This window comes from Schistocerca gregaria, chromosome 3 (genome assembly GCF_023897955.1).
Source record: "Schistocerca gregaria isolate iqSchGreg1 chromosome 3, iqSchGreg1.2, whole genome shotgun sequence".
Taxonomy (NCBI): domain Eukaryota; kingdom Metazoa; phylum Arthropoda; class Insecta; order Orthoptera; family Acrididae; genus Schistocerca; species Schistocerca gregaria.
The window spans coordinates 788,150,588-788,168,649 of NC_064922.1; the positions used below are offsets into that span (position 1 = coordinate 788,150,588).

Genomic DNA, 18,062 nt, shown 5'->3' on the forward strand with positions numbered 1-18,062 from the left:
CGATCGAGCAACAGGCCTACCAATACAGCCTCCGGAAGTGGAAAAGGCGTCGTGAGCTTCAAATGGTTCGAATGGGTCTGAGCACTTTGGGACTTAACATCTGTGGGCATCAGTCCCCTAGAACTTAGAACTTAACTAACCTAACGACATCACACACATCCATGCCCGAGGCAGGATTCGAACCTGCGACCGTAGCAGTCGCGCGGTTCCGGATTGGGCGCGTAGAACCGCTGGACCAACGCGGCCGGCGCGTCGTGAGTTGTGTATCACTTGTGAAAGAGAGTATTTCGAAGAAGACCGTGCACAATAAGGAAAAGGTAAGCGAAGAAATTTTTTGGGGGGCAAAGTTATAGGTACAGGAATGAAAGGAAGTGCAGGGCAGGACAGACGTTAAGCGAGGTACAGAGTGCGAGGCAAATCACGCTGAGTCCGCTTACAAGCATTTCCTAGAATCTGAGTGGAAGATTTCGGCCCTTTTGCCTTGAAAGCGCTAACAAACAGCCTAAGGCGAGTGATGCGTAATGTGACGTTTGCCGTGTAACGAGGTGCGTACAATGGGCACCAGCCTACCGACGCAGCCTCAGCCGGGCCGGATGACGCCGTGCGCGACAAGCGGCGTCGCTCCCCCTCCATCGCCGTCGCGGATTCCCGCGCAGATAAAAACATGAAATACGCCACAGGCTCGTACTCGTAGCCACAGATCCGCCTGGGCGCAGGACAGAGCGGCTAACAAGGTCTCCAGCTGACGAGAAACGCAAACAGCGCACCGCACTCGCGACCGACATGGCTGTAGCGGCGCCGCCATCCAAACCGCAAGACAGCGTCGGTAAGCAGTACACAGACACACGCTCACACACACACACACACACACACACACACACACACGTCACTGCTCAGAATAAGTTACTTTTGTTTATGTCTATGATCGCAAAAGTGTTTGGTCCTTAGAGTACCGGTAACGGTCAGGGATGACCATCTTCAGATCTGTATTTAAAACATAGCCTAATATACATGTCTGAAGACGGTCACCACTGACCGAAACCGATAGTCTAAGTATCAAACAATTTTGTGATCATAAATGTAAACAAAGAAATTTATTCTATTTTCTGTATCACTGTTCTACTCGTGATCATGCCGCAGCTTGTGACGTCTAAGTACTATACGAGCATTTTATTATTTATTTGCTTTATTGGCCTTTGGAGTACATACTGTACAACCAGAGTCGTAATACATACTAAGCGAATCTGATGATAAAAACAAATTTATGTAGATACGTACAGAGCACTAGTAGCTGCGAGATTGAAGTCTTTCCCTTCGGGCGACTTTATGGTAAAAGTCTAGGGTATTACGCAAAGATGACTTTTCCGCGTCAGATCGAGACTCGAAGATAATGTGATTCATCCAGATCCAGAACTCCTAACCATAGGATCTCGGTTTGACTTCTGGATATCTTTCTCGCTTCCCGCGCCCGGGTTCCCGGGGTCGATTCCCGGCGGGGTCAGGGATTTTCTCTGCCTCGTGATGACTGGGTGTTGTGTGATGTCCTTAGATTAGTTAGGTTTAAGTAGTTCTAAGTTCTAGGGGAATAATGACCATAGATGTTAAGTCCCATAGTGCTCAGAGCCATTTGAACTTCTGGATATCATTCTACTCTGACACCGACGTGATATTCTACATTTTTATTTCTACATCTACATCTATATTCCACAAGCCATATTACCGTGCGTGGTGAAGAATGCTTCTGGTACGGCTATCTAATCCCCCTTCCCTGTTCCAATCGCGCATGCTGCGTGGGCATTATAGCTGTCCTTAAATCTCGGTATCAGCTGCAGCACCTCTCATTTTCCATTGTGATCATTTAGCGAGACGTATTCGATAGGAAGTAAGATATTGCTCGACTCTTGTTGGAACGTACGCACTTAGAAATTCAACAGTAAACATCTCCGCGATGCGTAAAGTCTCTGGTAGCGTCTGCTGTTGGAGTTTGTTGAGCACCTTCGCAATGCTCTCAAGCGCCGCTCTTCGTTTGCACTTCTCTGTCTCTTCTGTTAATCGAACATGGTAAATGGAAATGCCGTGTGGCTGGGGCCTCCAGTCGGGTAGACCGTTCGTCTGGTGCAAGTTTTTCAAGGTGACGCCACTTCGGCGACTTGTGTGTCGATGGGGATGAAATGATGATGATAAGGACAAACAACACCCAGTCCCAGAGTGGAGAAAATCTCCGACCCAGCCGGGAATTCTAACCCGGGTCGTTAGGAATGACATTCCGTCGCGCTGACCACTCAGCTACCAGGAGCTGACAATCGAACATGGTAAGCGTCCCAGACTGATGAACAACACTTAATAAGGGTTTCTTGAGCCATTTCTTTCATTAAATTTGCTTAAGATCCTCTCAATCGATCTCAATCTGGAATCTGTTTTTCGTACAGTTTGTTTCACATTGTCATTTCAGTGTATGTCGCTCCAGATGTACGGTAATTGTGGTCTCCAGTTTTGTGCTGCCAAAACCGTAATCGAATGGTAGCGAATTTGTTTGCTTATTTATGCATCTTTAATAGGTCATAATAGTAATGCGAAACAAATACAATACCGTTAGATCACTGACACACAAAAAAGTGAACAACAACCCAGAAACCCTAACTGGTCCTCGAGTGATATTGCAACATTATCTTCTGGTCATAGCAGGGCGTGCATCAGGTACCAAGTCTGATAGCCCACGGTTTGGAACAGTTCTCCTGGGATAGACTCTCAATTACACGTGCTGGTTAGAAGCTCTAGAAGAGTCTACGATGATACTGCAAACTGTATTTCCTGGCGCAAAGCGCATAATTGAAGTTTCATCTTACTGAGTCTTTTCCACAAAGTTATTTAGTGATGGCGTTTTCGAGGATTCTCTAGCGCCAATCTGAAGACTTTGGAAGTCTCTGGATGGAAATGCACCAGCGTCACTGACGTTATGTATCGTTGGTGTAAGTGCAGCCCGTAAACCAAGCACAACCGAGGGCGGGGTAGCTGGTAGATTATAGTACTGGCGGCCTCTCCGCCTCCTGTGCCTCGCTACTCTGCTTGACGGGTGTTATACGACCTCGGTTTCAATAAGCGACGACGTCCAATGCAATGTAATCGGGGACACTTTTGTGAATGTCTCTCATTTCATTTTGGTGACCGGCGACTGGGATGTGAGAGTTCCTTCCAACCTGTCTACAACGTTTTTATCTAGAGACAACTCTGACTTTCCGAAGCTCCTCACATCATAACTAAAATTTTTAGTTGGTGAAGTCCTTCACCGCTTGTACGATTTGGAAATGTGTTTAAGTGAGATCACAAAGTCTGGGTTAACTTTTCACTAACCCACAGTAGAACGTTTTAAAAACTTTGTACTCTGAACCATCATATGCCCATCCAGAATTTGATACAGCAAGTGTATTCGACTGTGCGTGACACAAACTCTGACTTACGGGGTTGACTGGCAAGGAACACTTACTCTGAATAAAACTGTGCCGGCCGGAGGGGCCGTGCGGTTCTAGGCGCTACAATCTGGAACAGAGCGACCGCTACGGTCACAGGTTCGAATCCTGCCTCGGGCATAGATGTGTGTGATGTACTAAGGTTAGTCTGGTTTAATTAGTTCTAAGTTCAAGGCGACTGATGACCTCAGAAGTTAAGTCGCATAGTGTTCAGAGCCTTTTGAACCAATAAAACTGTAACAAATTTTATACACGCTGGCAGGAAAAAAATCACATCACCAAGAGATGATTGAGGTGGAGTAATGAAATTTAGAGAATACATTTGTCTAGGTAACATACGTAGGAGGTTGTCATTGCAAGATCACGGATTAATTCACGCTCGAGATAAGCCGTTATACGTGAATGTGAAATGCTGGTACATTAATAACCGGTGCAACCAACAGAATGTTGAACGCAAGCATGCAGACGGGAATACATTGTGTTGTACAAGTGCCGAATGTCAGTTTGTGGGATGGATGGTTCAAATGGTTCTGAGCACTATGGGACTTAACATCTATGGTCATCAGTCCCCTAGAACTTAGATCTACTTAAACCTAACTAACCGAAGGACATCACACAACACCCAGCCATCACGACGCAGAGAAAATCCCTACCCTGCCGGGAATCGAACCCGGGAACTCGGGCGTGGGAAGCGAGAACGCTACCGCACGACCACGAGCTGCGGCCTGTGGGATGGAATTCCATACCTGTTGCACATGGTCGGTCAGTACAAGTACGGCTAAAGCTGTTTGTGGACGGCGCTGGATTTGTCGTCCGATGCAGCCCAAGGCAACATGTCGACACTCTGCAGGGCAAGTTGGTTTATAACTGTGGTATGTGGGCGAGCGTTATCCTGTTGGAAAACACCCCGTGGAACACTGTGCATGAATGGCAGCAGAAAATATCGATTCACCAGATTGACGTATAAATTTCCAGTAAGGATTCGTGGGATAACTACGGGAGTACTAGTGCTGTCACATGACATGACATCCCGAACAGTAACTCTAGGTGTACGTCCAATGTGTCTAGCACGCAGACAGGTTGGTTGCGGGCCATCAATTGGCCCCCTCCTAACCAACACGCAGTCATCACTAGCACCAAGGCAGAACCGGCTTTCATAAGAAAATACAAAAGACTTCCACCATGCCCTTCAATGAGATCTCGCTTTACACCACAGAATTCGCACATGGCGGTGGTTTGGGGTCACTAAAATGCACGTTACAGGGCTACTGGCTCGGAGCTGTCCTTGAAGTAACGGATTTGTAACAATCCTTTGTGTCAGTATGGTGCCAGCAGCTGCTCAGATTGCTGCTGCAGATGCAGTACGATGCGCCATATCGCAGAAGGAACTTTCAGCTTCTCGTATCCCTGTTATACGACCTTGTTAAACTCAGTGACAGGTTGACAATGGTGTCTTTGAAACTTCCTGGCAGATTAAAACTGTGTGGCGGCCCGAGACCCGAACTCGGGACCTTTGCCTTTCACGGGCAAGTGCAAGTGGTAGAGCACTTTCCCGCGAAAGGCAACGGTCCCGAGTTCGAATCTCGCTCCGACACACAGTTTTAATCTGCCAGGAAGTTTCATATCAGCACACACTCCGCTGCAGAGTGAAAATCTCATTCTGGAATGGCGTCTTTGTCGCCCCAAAGTCATTCTTGACTGGCATCAACTCACCTCGTCCAAATGAATGGTAACATTAACTAGCCTTTTCGGAAAGAATGAAAGCTACCGGAGCAGTCCGCAGCTCGTGGTCGTGCGGTAGCGTTCTCGCTTCCCGCGCCCGGGTTCGGTTCCCGGCGGGGTCAGGGATTTTCTCTGCCTCGTGATGACTGGGTGTTGTGCGCTGTCATTCGGTTAGTTAGGTTTAAGTAGTTCTAAGTCCTAGGATACTGATGACCATAGATGTTAAGTCCCATAGTGCTCAGAGCCATTTGAACCTACCGGAGCAACAAGGAGAACCTAAACAAATGTTTGTGTAGTTATTTGTTTAACTTCTTCCATTTACAGGCAGAATTCGCTAATAATAATAATAATAATAATAAAGTTCCTAATCTCTTAATAATGTGTCGATACCGAAGATTACAGGATAACGAGTAACGACTGGTACCTCCATGTTTCATGCAACAATTAATGAATAAATTCGACTCATACTTCGATGAAGAATAACCTGGAAAGGGGTTGACAAACTATGAAGTGTCTGTAAAGATCAAAAGAAGACTTCCAGCAGGCAATACTGAAACATTATCTAGGCGAGCGAAACGCGGACTACGGAAGTGAGCATAACAAACGTGGATGTCTGAGATACGTTTATGAAGACTGAAATATCGATTACAATTTAATTTCGGAAATTGTCATTGTGAATAACACTATACTTTCATTGAACACTATAAATGATTCTTCCTTTTTCGATACATATCGCTCGTTTTCAAAATTTCAGGTTGTTTGTCATTTTGTCTACTGTATGTTAGTATTGCAGTGTTATTGAAAATGGGACTACATTTCACGTTAATGTTGTTTCAAATATATCTTGCATGTAAAGTTGTCAAATTATTAGTCATTAGCTGACTGCCAGTAACTGCTTTTTACTGCGTTACACCTATCTGAAGTACGATTAATGTTTTGAGCTACGCTGTTATTATGTACTCTGGAAAATTTTGCATTGATAAGCAGAACTGATTCGTTTGTATACATGTTCTGCTGATTTCATTCTTCCTAAGCTTTCCGGTCACGAATGATTAGATTGGAATACCTTTTCCCAATTCCGGAACTGTTGTTTTTAATACGGTATGTAACATATATCGATTTCTGATTCTATTAACATGTAACGCTGTCAGTCCCCTTCTTCTGTTTGAAGTTAGGCTGGTGATCTGAGCAGGCTGTACAGCAGAGGAAACAGAAATAAAGAAATGTAAGAAATATATTAATGTAGATAACACGTTTTCGACTGCCAACCTTGTACATAACCTTCTGTAGTCAAACGTGTTAAATATCACACTTATTTAATATACTCTCTTCTCCCCATGAACCATGGACCTTGCCGTTGGTGGGGAGGCTTGCGTGCCTCAGCGATACAGATAGCCGTACCGTAGGTGCAACCACAACGGAGGGGTATATGTTGAGAGGCCAAACAAACGTGTGGTTCCTGAAGAGGGGCAGCAGCCTTTTCAGTAGTTGCAGGGGCAACAGTCTGGATGATTGACTGATCTGGCCTTGTTACAATAACCAAAACGGCCTTGCTGTGCTAGTACTGCGAAGGGCTGAAAGCAAGGGGAAACTACGGCCGTAATTTTTCCCGAGGGCATGCAGCTTTACTGTATGATTAAATGATGATGGCGTCCTCTTGGGTAAAATATTCCGGAGGTAAAATAGTCCCCCATTCGGATCTCCGGGCGGGGACTACTCAAGAGGATGTCGTTATCAGGAGAAAGAAAACTGGCGTTCTACGAATCGGAGCGTGGAATGTCAGATCCCTTAATCGAGCAGGTAGGTTAGAAAATTTAAAAAGGGAAATGGATAGGTTAAAGTTAGATATAGTGGGTATTAGTGAAGTTCGGTGGCAGGAGGAACAAGACTTTTGGTCAGGTGACTACAGGGTTATAAACACAAAATCAAATAGGGGTAATGCAGGAGTAGGTTTAATAATGAATAGGAAAATAGGAATGCGGGTAAGCTACTACAAACAGCATAGTGAACGCATTATTGTGGCCAAGATAGATACGAAGCCCACACCTACTACAGTAGTACAAGCTTATATGCCAACTAGCTCTGCAGATGACGAAAAAATTGAAGAAATGTATGATCAAATAAAAGAAATTATTCAGACAGTGAAGGGTGACGAAAATTTAATACTCATGAGTGAATGGAATTCGGTAGTAGGAAAAGGGAGAGAAGGAAACGTAGTAGGTGAATATGGACTGGGGGAGATAAATGAAAGAGGAAGCCGCCTGGTAGAATTTTGCACAGAGCACAACTTAATCATAGCTAACACTTGGTTCAAGAATCATAAAAGAAGGCTGTATACATGGAAGAAGCCTGGAGATACTGACAGGTTTCAGATAGATTATATAATGCTAAGACAGAGATTTAGGAACCAGGTTTTTAATTGTAAGACATTTCCAGGGGCAGATGTGGTCTCTGACCACAATCTATTGGTTATGACCTGTAGATTAAAACTAAAGAAACTGCAAAAAGGTGGGAATTTAAGGAGATGGGACCTGGATAAACTTAAAGAACCAGAGGTTGTACAGAGTTTTAGGGAGAGCATAACGGAGCAATTGACAGGAATGGGGGAAAGAAATACGGTAGAAGTAGAATGGGTAGCTTTGAGGGATTAAGTACTGAAAGCAGCAGAGGATCAAGTAGGTAAAAAGACGAAGGCTATTAGAAATCCTTGGGTAACAGAAGAAATATTGAATTTAATTGATGAAAGGAGAAAATATAAAAATGCAGTAAATGAAGCAGCCAAAAAGGAATACAGACGTCTCAAAAATGAGATCGACAGGAAGTGCAAAATGGCTAAGGAGGGATGGCAAGACGACAAATGTAAGGATGTAGAGGCTTATCTCACTAGGGGTAAGGTAGATACTGCCTGAAGGAAAATTACAGAGGCCTTTGGACATAAGAGAACCACTTGTATGAAGATCAAGAGCTCAGACGGACCCCAGTTTTAAGCAAAGAAGGGAAAGTAGAAAGGGGGAAGGAATATATAGAGGGTCTATACAAGGGCGATGTACTTGAGGACAATATTATGGAAATGGATGAGGATGTAGATGAAGATGAAATGGGAGATACGATACTGCGTGAAGAGTTTGACAAAGCACTGAAAGACCTGAGTCGAAACAAGGCCCCGGGAGTAGACAACATTCCATTGGAACTACTGACGGCCTTGGGAGAGCCAGTCCTGACAAAACTCTACCATCTGGTGAGCAAGATGTATGAGACAGGCGAAATATGCTCAGAATTCAAGAAGAATATAATAATTCCAATCCCAAAGAAAGCAGGTGTTGACAGATGTGAAAATTACCGAACTATCAGTTTAATAAGTCACAGCTGCAAAATACTAACACGAATTCTCTACAGACGAATGGAAAAACTAGTAGAAGCCGACCTCGGGGAAGATCAGTTTGGATTCCGTAGAAATGTTGGAACACGTGAGGCAATACTGTCCCTACCACTTACCTTAGAAGCTAGATTAAGGAAGGGCAAACCTACGTTTCTAGCATTTGTAGTCTTAGAGAAAGCTTTTGACAATGTTGATTGGAATACTCTCTTTCAAATTCTGAAGGTGGCAGGGATAAAATAGAGGGAGCGAAAGGCTATTTACAATTTGTACAGAAAGCAAATGGCAGTTATAAGAGTCGAGTTACATGAAAGGGAAGCAGTTGTTGGGAAGGGAGTGAGACAGGGTTGTAGCCTCTCCCCGATGTTATTCAATCTGTATACTGAGCAAGCAATAAAGGAAACAAAAGAAAAATTCGGAGTAGGTATTAAAATCCATGAAGAAGAAATAAAAATGTTGAGGTTCGCCGATGACATCGTAATTCTGTCAGAGGCAGCAAAGGACTTGGAAGAGCAGTTGAACGGAATGGATAATGTCTTGAAAGGAGGATATAAGATGAACATCAACAAAAGCAAAACGAGGATAATGGAATGTAGTCGAATTAAGTCGGGTGATACTGAGGGAATTAGATTAGGAAATGAGACACTTAAAGTAGTAGAGGAGTTTTGCTATTTGTGGAGCAAAATAACTGATGATGGTCGAAGTAGAGAGCATATAAAATGTAGACTGGCAATGGCAAGAAAAGCGTTTCTGAAGAAGAGAAATTTGTTAACATCGAGTATAGATTTAAGTGTCAGGAAGTCATTTCTGAAAGTATTTGTATGGAGTGTAGTCATGTATGGAAGTGAAACATGGACGATAAATAGTTTGAACAAGAAGAGAATAGAAGCTTTCGAAATGTGGTGCTACAGAAGAATACTGAAGATAAGGTGGATAGATCACATAACTAATAATGAAGTATTGAATAGAATTGGGGAGAAGAGGAGTATGTGGCACAACTTGACCAGAAGAAGGGATCGGTTGGTAGGACATGTTCTGAGGCATCAAGGATCACAAATTTAGCATTGGAGGGCAGCGTGGAGGGTAAAATCACAGAGGGAGACTAAGAGATGACTACACTAAGCAGATTCAGAAGGATGTAGGTTGCAGTAGGTACTGGGAGATGAAGAAGCTTGCATTAGATAGAGTAGCATGGAGAGATGCATCCAACCAGTCTCAGGACTGACGACCACAACAACAACATAATATACGCTGTCTGTTTCAACTATTTGTACGCGTTGTTCACGTGAATAATACATATTTCGGAAAGAAGTTTGAGGATGGAAGATATTGCAAGAATTGAGGCATTCATCATCACGAAAGTTTTTAAGGGAAAGTTAATAGGACAATACAATTTTTTCAAGTACGCTGCACAGATATTTTGACTAAAAGATTACTATTTAACGATTTGTCTAACACTAAATCATTAAACACAAAGTAGCAGTATCTGTGTTATTAAGAAGTAAGATGCAGTGGTCCTTCGGAGATGTGTGCACCTCTGAACGAACATTACGTCATATTTCTTACTAACATAGGCACTTTTTTTTTTATTCGCATATGCCAGACCTCCTCCCCCCATGAACCATGGACCTTGCCGTTGGTGGGGAGGCTTGCGTGCCTCAGCGATACAGATGGCCGTACCGTAGGTGCAACCACAACGGAGGGGTATCTGTTGAGAGGCCAAACAAACGTGTGGTTCCTGAAGAGGGGCAGCAGCCTTTTCAGTAGTTGCAGGGGCAACAGTCTGGATGATTGACTGATCTGGCCTTGCAACATTAACCAAAACGGCCTTGCTGTGCTGGTACTGCGAACGGCTGAAAGCAAGGGGAAACTACGGCCGTAATTTTTCCCGAGGACATGCAGCTTTACTGTATGATTAAATGATGATGGCATCCTCTTGGGTAAAATATTCCGGAGGTAAAATAGTCCCCCATTCGGATCTCCGGGCGGGGACTACTCAGAAGGATGTCGTTATCAGGAGAAAGAAAACTGGCATTCTACGGATCGGAGCGTGGAATGTCAGATCCCTTAATCGGGCAGGTAGGTTAGAAAATTTAAAAAGAGAAATGGATAGGTTAAAGTTAGATATAGTGGGAATTGGTGAGGTTCGGTGGCAGGAGGAACAAGACTTCTGGTCAGGTGACTACAGGGTTATAAACACAAAATCAAATAGGGGTAATGCAGGAGTAGGTTTAATAATGAATAGGAAAATAGGAATGCGGGTAAGCTACTACAAACAGCATAGTGAACGCATTATTGTGGCCAAGATAGATACGAAGCCCACACCTACTACAGTAGTACAAGTTTATATGCCAACTAGCTCTGCAGATGATGAAGAAATTGAAGAAATGTACGATGAAATAAAAGAAATTATTCAGATAGTGAAGGGAGACGAAAATTTAATAGTAATGGGTGACTGGAATTCGAGTGTAGGAAAAGGGAGAGAAGGAAACATAGTAGGTGAATATGGATTGGGGCTAAGAAATGAAAGAGGAAGCCGCCTAGTAGAATTTTGCACAGAGCACAACTTAATCATAGCTAACACTTGGTTTAAGAATCATGAAAGAAGGTTGTATACGTGGAAGAACCCTGGAGATACTAAAAGGGATCAGATAGATTATGTAATGGTAAGACAGAGATTTAGGAACCAGGTTTTAAGTTGTAAGACATTTCCAGGGGCAGATGTGGACTCTGACCACAATCTATTGGTTATGACCTGTAGATTAAAACTGAAGAAACTGCAAAAATGTGAGAAATTAAGGAGATGGACCTGGATAAACTGAAAGAACCAGAGGTTGTACAGAGTTTCAGAGAGAGCATAAGGAAACAATTGACAGGAATAGGGGAAAGAAATACAGTAGAAGAAGAATGGGTAGCTCTGAGGGATGTAGTAGTGAAGGCAGCAGAGGATAAAGTAGGTACAAAGACAAGGGCTGCTAGAAATCCTTGGGTAACACAACAAATATTGAATTTAATTGATGAAAGGAGAAAATATAAAAATGCAGTAAATGAAGCAGGCAAAAAGGAATACAAACGTCTCAAAAATGAGATCGACAGGAAGTGCAAAATGGCTAAACAGGGATGGCTAGAGGACAAATGTAAGGATGTAGAAGCTTATCTCACTAGGGGTAAGATAGATACTGCCTACAGGAAAATTAAAGAGACCTTTGGAGAGAAGAGAACCACGTGTATGAATATCAAGAGCTCAGATGGCAGCCCAGTTCTAAGCAAAGAAGGGAAGGCAGAAAGGTGGAAGGAGTATATAGAAGGCTTATACAAGGGCGATGTACTTGAGGACAATATTATGGAAATAGAAGAGGATGTAGATGAAGACGAAATGGGAGATACGATACTGCGTGAAGAGTTTGACAGAGCACTGAAAGACCTGAGTCGAAACAAGGCCCCCGGAGTAGACAACATTCCGTTAGAACTACTGACGGCCTTGGGAGAGCCAGTCATGACAAAACTCTACCAGCTTGTGAACAAGATGTATGAGACAGGTGAAATACCCTCAGACTTCAAGAAGAATATAATAATTCCAATCCCAAAGAAAGCAGGTGCTGACAGATGTGAAAATTACCGAACTATCAGTTTAATAAGCCACGGCTGCAAAATACTAACACGAATTCTTTACAGACGAATGGAAAAACTGGTAGATGCAGACCTCGGGGAGGATCAGTTTGGATTCCGTCAAAATGTTGGAACACGTGAGGCAATACTGACCTTACGACTTATCTTAGAAGAAAGATTAAGAAAAGGCAAACCTACGTTTCTAGCATTTGTAGACTTAGAGAAAGCTTTTGACAATGTTGACTGGAATACTCTTTTTCAAATTCTAAAGGTGGCAGGGGTAAAATACAGGGAGCGAAAGGCTATTTATAATTTGTACAGAAACCAGATGGCAGTAATAAGAGTCGAGGGGCATGAAAGGGAAGCAGTGGTTGGGAAAGGAGTGAGACAGGGTTGTAGCCTCTCCCCGATGTTATTCAATCTGTATATTGAGCAAGCAGTAAAGGAAACAAAAGAAAAATTTGGAGTAGGTATTAAAATTCATGGAGACGAAGTAAAAACTTTGAGGTTCGCCGATGACATTGTAATTCTGTCAGAGACGGCAAAGGACTTGGAAGAGCAGTTGAACGGAATGGACAGTGTCTTGAAAGGAGGATATAAGATGAACATTAACAAAAGCAAAACGAGGATAATTGAATGTAGTCAAATTAAATCGGGTGATGCTGAGGGAATTGGATTAGGAAATGAGACACTTAAAGTAGTAAAGGAGTTTTGCTATTTAGGAAGTAAAATAACTGTTGATGGTCGAAGTAGAGAGGATATAAAATGTAGACTGGCAATGGCAAGGAAAACGTTTCTGAAGAAGAGAAATTTGTTAACATCGAATATAGATTTATGTATCAGGAAGTCGTTTCTGAAAGTATTTGTTTGGAGTGTAGCCATGTATGGAAGTGAAACATGGACGATAACTAGTTTGGACAAGAAGAGAATAGAAGCTTTCGAAATGTGGTGCTACAGAAGAATACTGAAGATAAGGTGGATAGATCACGTAACTAATGAGGAGGTATTGAATAGGATTGGGGAGAAGAGAAGTTTGTGGCACAACTTGACTAGAAGAAGGGATCAGTTGGTAGGACATGTTTTGAGGCATCAAGGGATCACAAATTTAGCATTGGAGGGCAGCGTGGAGGGTAAAAATCGTAGAGGGAGACCGAGAGATGAGTTCACTAAGCAGATTCAGAAGGATGTAGGTTGCAGTAGGTACTGGGAGATGAAGCAGCTTGCACAGGATAGAGTAGCATGGAGAGCTGCATCAAACCAGTCTCAGGACTGAAGACAACAACAACAACATGCCAGACCTTCGACTCTCATTATAAGTCCTTGTTGGTTGGGAATATAGGTAACGTACGAGTGCAAGTTGTGACAGAAGGACGGCGATATATGGAATTTTGGGCCCGGCCGTGATTCGTGCACGGATAGCCGCAGCGGTTGAGGCGACAGCTCGTGTAAAGCGGCTAATCCGGGCTCGAGTACCGGTCCGGCACAAATTTTCACTGTCGTCATTCTAATATACAGCCGAAGTTGGCTCATATTCACAACTGCGAATACATTTCCTGAAGTCATTACAGACGGAGCATTCGCAAACACTGGACAGAAACGGGGAAGGGCAACACACTTGTCGCGTTCGTGGAACAATCGCGGAATCCACCATAAGCGGTGTAGTGAAACCACGAAAGTCTTAAAACATAGTGGTCGGGCAGAATGTCGTATATTATTTCCTGAACACTGAATACTAATTGGTGGATAAAGTACGCTGTTAGCACTAGCGTCAATCATTGTATGGGTAGAGTAAGAAACAAGACACGCTCGTACGCACTAGAATTTCTCCTATCTTGTCTTTTTAGATTTTACGTGAAAGATATGAAGACAGAGGAAGTACTGCTTCTGGAAGATTGTGACAGACTTTATCAGCAGCGTCTCGACCACCTTGTGGACAGTACGCCAAGGAGAGTCTAAGCATGTCAAAATCTACAGGATAGGATAACAAATCACTGAATGTTACCAATCACAAGAGTGCATTTTTGAACAGACTTTATTATCATCTTATTTATTTTTATTTCGCATTAGAGCTACTTTCTCAGTTCTCCTTGAATCAAAAACAACACAACTTTGTATACATATAGATGATGCGAAACGTATACAGGGTGTTTCAAAAATGACCGGTATATTTGAAACGGCAATACAAACTAAACGAGCAGCGATAGAAATACACCGTTTGTTGCAAAATGCTTGGGACAACAGTACATTTTCAGGCAGACAAACTTTCGAAATTACAGTAGTTACAATTGTCAACAACAGATGGCGCTGCGGTCTGGGAAACTCTATAGTACGATATTTTCCACATATCCACCATGCGTAGCAATAATATGGCGTAGTCTCTGAATGAAATTACCCGAAACCTTTGACAACGTGTCTGGCAGAATGGCTTCACATGCAGATGAGATGTACTGCTTCAGCTGTTCAATTGTTTCTGGATTCTGGCGGTACACCTGGTCTTTCAAGTGTCCACACAGAAAGAAGTCACAGGGGTTCATGTCTGACGAATAGGGAGGCCAATCCGCGCCGCCTCCTGTATGTTTCGGATAGCCCAAAACAATCACACGATCATCGAAATATTCATTCAGGAAATTAAAGACGTCGGCCGTGCGATGTGGCTGGGCACCATCTTGCATAAACCACGAGGTGTTCGCAGTGTCGTCTAAGGCAGTTTGTACCGCCACAAATTCACGAAGAATGTCCAGATAGCGTGATGCAGTAATCGTTTCGGATCTGAAAAATGGGCCAATGATTCCTTTGGAAGAAATGGCGGCCCAGACCAGTACTTTTTGAGGATGCAGGGACGATGGGACTGCAACATGGGGCTTTTCGGTTCCCCATATGCGCCAGTTCTGTTTATTGACGAAGCCGTCCAGGTAAAAATAAGCTTCGACAGTAAACCAAATGCTGCCCACATGCATATCGCCGTCATCAATCCTGTGCACTATATCGTTAGCGAATGTCTCTCGTGCAGCAATGGTAGCGGCGCTGAAAGGTTGCCGCGTTTGAATTTTGTATGGATAGAGGTGTAAACTCTGGCGCATGAGACGATACGTGGACGTTGGCGTCATTTGGACCGCAGCTGCAACACGGCGAAGGGAAACCCGAGGCCGCTGTTGGATCACCTGCTGCACTAGCTGCGCGTTGCCCTCTGTGGTTGCCGTACGCGGTCGCCCTACCTTTCCAGCACGTTCATCCGTTCATCCGTCACGTTCCCAGTCCGTTGAAATTTTTCAAACAGATCCTTTATTGTATCGCTTTTCGGTCCTTTGGCTTCATTAAACCTCCGTTGAAAACTTCGTCTTGTTGCAGCAACACTGTGTTCTAGGCGGTGGAATTCCAACACCAGAAAAATCCTCTGTTCTAAGGAATAAACCATGTTGTCCACAGTACACTTGCACGTTGTGAACAGCACACGCTTACAGCAGAAAGACGACGTACAGAATGGCGCACCCATTGACTGCGTTGTCTTCTATATCTTTCACATCACTTGCAGCGCCATCTGTTTTTGAAAATTGTAACTACTGTAATTTCGAAAGTTTGTCCGCCTAAAAATGTACTGTTGTCCCAAGCATATTGCAACAAACGGTGTATTTCTATCGCTGCTCGTGTAGTTTTTATTGCCGTTTCAAATATAGCGGTCATTTTTTAAACACACTGTAGGTGTGATACAAGAGGCTCGCCTATATCCACAAATAACATTCCTGCTTGTTTGGCGGCGAGCGCAGGCTTCTGGAAGACGCGGTACACGCTGCTGGTGCTGAACCTGGTGGGGCTGGCCATCAGCTACGCGACCCGCGTCAACCTGTCCATGGCCATCGTCGACATGGTCAACAACACGGCGCTGCGCGAAATCTACTCCTCTGAAGTGGACACGGAGCTGGAGAATCTGGGCATAGCCGACTGGGCTGACCGCAAGGTAAGTCCCGTGCCACCATTATTGGCACGCGTCGCAACTCACGAGGAGAACACAGCAAGTGCCACAACGCGATTTCACAGAAACTTCATTACGTGGCTTGGCCTATTTGTAGATTGTAAGATGGACATGCCATGAAACTTCCTAGCAGATTAAAACTGTGTGCCAGACCGAGACTCGAAGTCGGGACTTTTGCCTTTCGCTGGCACGACTCACGCCCCGTCCTCACAGCTTCACTTCTGCCAGTACCTCATCTCCTACATTCCTGCATGGGTAGCTCAGATGGTAGAGCACTTGCCCGCGAAAGGCAAAGGTCCTGAGTTCGAGTCTCGGTTCGAAACACGGTTTTAATCTGCCAGGAAGTTTCATATCAGCACACACTCCGCTGCAGAGTGAAAATCTCATTCTGGACATGTCATTTTAATTTTTGCATGTTAGCGGCGTGCAGTGCAGGTCAGAGAGACAGGAAGTTACGTTACTGTTAAACAGTCTTTGGTCTTGTCGTGGCACAGTCTTTGGCTCTGCGCTGACTGATACATTCTTAGTTGAAGTATGTTAGGTGATGGACGTATTTAGTAGTGCTGTGATGACTTGTGATGGTATCTGTTAGATGAAGAACAGCAAGAATAAATGTATATACTGAAAGGCGAAGGGAATATCAATTTTGAATAACGCTTTTTTTAAGGGAAGAAGTTTGAGGTAAGACTGCAGAATTGCGCATCTAATTTGTAGAAGTGATTCCTGGCAGCTAGTTAGCTTTGTTCACTTTCTCAGAACTGAGAGAAAGACCACCCCACTTCCCTGAATCACGAATTAAGATATCAACTGATCAAGCTGTATGTCCGCCCCCGGCAGCTAAGTGGTTCAGCGTGTTCGGTCAGAGAGCTGGTTGGTATGAGTGGAAGGGTCGACAAATGAACTTGACTGGATGTCATGTGTCGACCGCAACGACCAAACACAACGATCAACAATGAACAAAAAGAAAAAAAATGGTCAGCGCGACAGAATGTCAATCCTAAGGGCCCGGATTCGATTCCCGGCTGGGTCAGAGATTTCTCTTGGCTCAGGGACTGGGTGTTGTGTTGTCCTAATCATCATCATTTCATCCCCATCGACGAGCAAGTCGCTGAAGTGGCGTCAAATCGAAAGACGTGCACCCGGCGAATGGTCTACCCGACGGGAGGCCCTAGTCACACAACATTTATCTAGTCACACGACATTTATTTATCGAGCTGTTTGATTTTTATAGACGTTCTCTGTTAACTGTGTGCCCTATTCAAAACATTCTTCACTTTGCTAAGCACAGTATTATTCAGACCAATGTTAATGTGTGAAGATCACGCGGAGTTTTACTCTGTCCGTTTGAATACATAGTTCATTCGAAAATCGTTGTTTTGGAATACCATTTCATAGGAATAGCTCCACTCCGTATCCCACTGTTTAACATTACGCAGTACCACATTGCACCATGTGGTATGAAAGAATTTGAATATAGTTTGGCAATTTTATTTAGAGATACATCTGGCTTAGCCGCTGCCTGCTTGCTGTTAGTTGTTGTGCTTTCTAGAAATATGCAACAATGTTGTCAAGACTCGAGGTAAGTGGAAATTTTGATTAGGGCCAGATTATTGCTTTTGCTACAGTTGCGCATTTAACATAAGTTGTATTCAGACCAGCCACAGTTCAGTTCAAATTAGGTTCTGTTTAGCCAAAGGTTAACATATGAGTTTAAGTTGCATAACAGTTTTGGATACATAGTTTTGGTAAAACGTAGATTTTTATAGAGTGGGAGGTAAAGTTGGGCTAAATTTCTTAGAAACAAATACGGTGGGGAGGTTACGACTTCACACTTTCTGATAAAACGACGATCAAAGTTTTCAACGTACTTTATGAGCCTCTTAGACAGAAACTAGTTAAATGGAAGTGGTGGCACAAT

At 43.7% G+C, this 18,062-nt stretch overlaps 1 protein-coding gene across 1 annotated transcript in view; it reads left to right on the forward strand.

The window, feature by feature from the left end:
• The first annotated feature begins 690 nt into the window (after positions 1-690).
• The window catches only part of LOC126354241 (sialin-like), a 65,751-nt gene continuing 48,379 nt past the window's right edge, over positions 691-18,062 (forward strand). The window contains exons 1-2 of the mRNA XM_050003743.1: positions 691-826; positions 15,939-16,129. Of these exons, the coding sequence (XP_049859700.1) occupies positions 784-826; positions 15,939-16,129 (234 nt within the window). The 5' untranslated portion in view covers positions 691-783. The remainder of the gene's footprint in view (positions 827-15,938; positions 16,130-18,062) is intronic.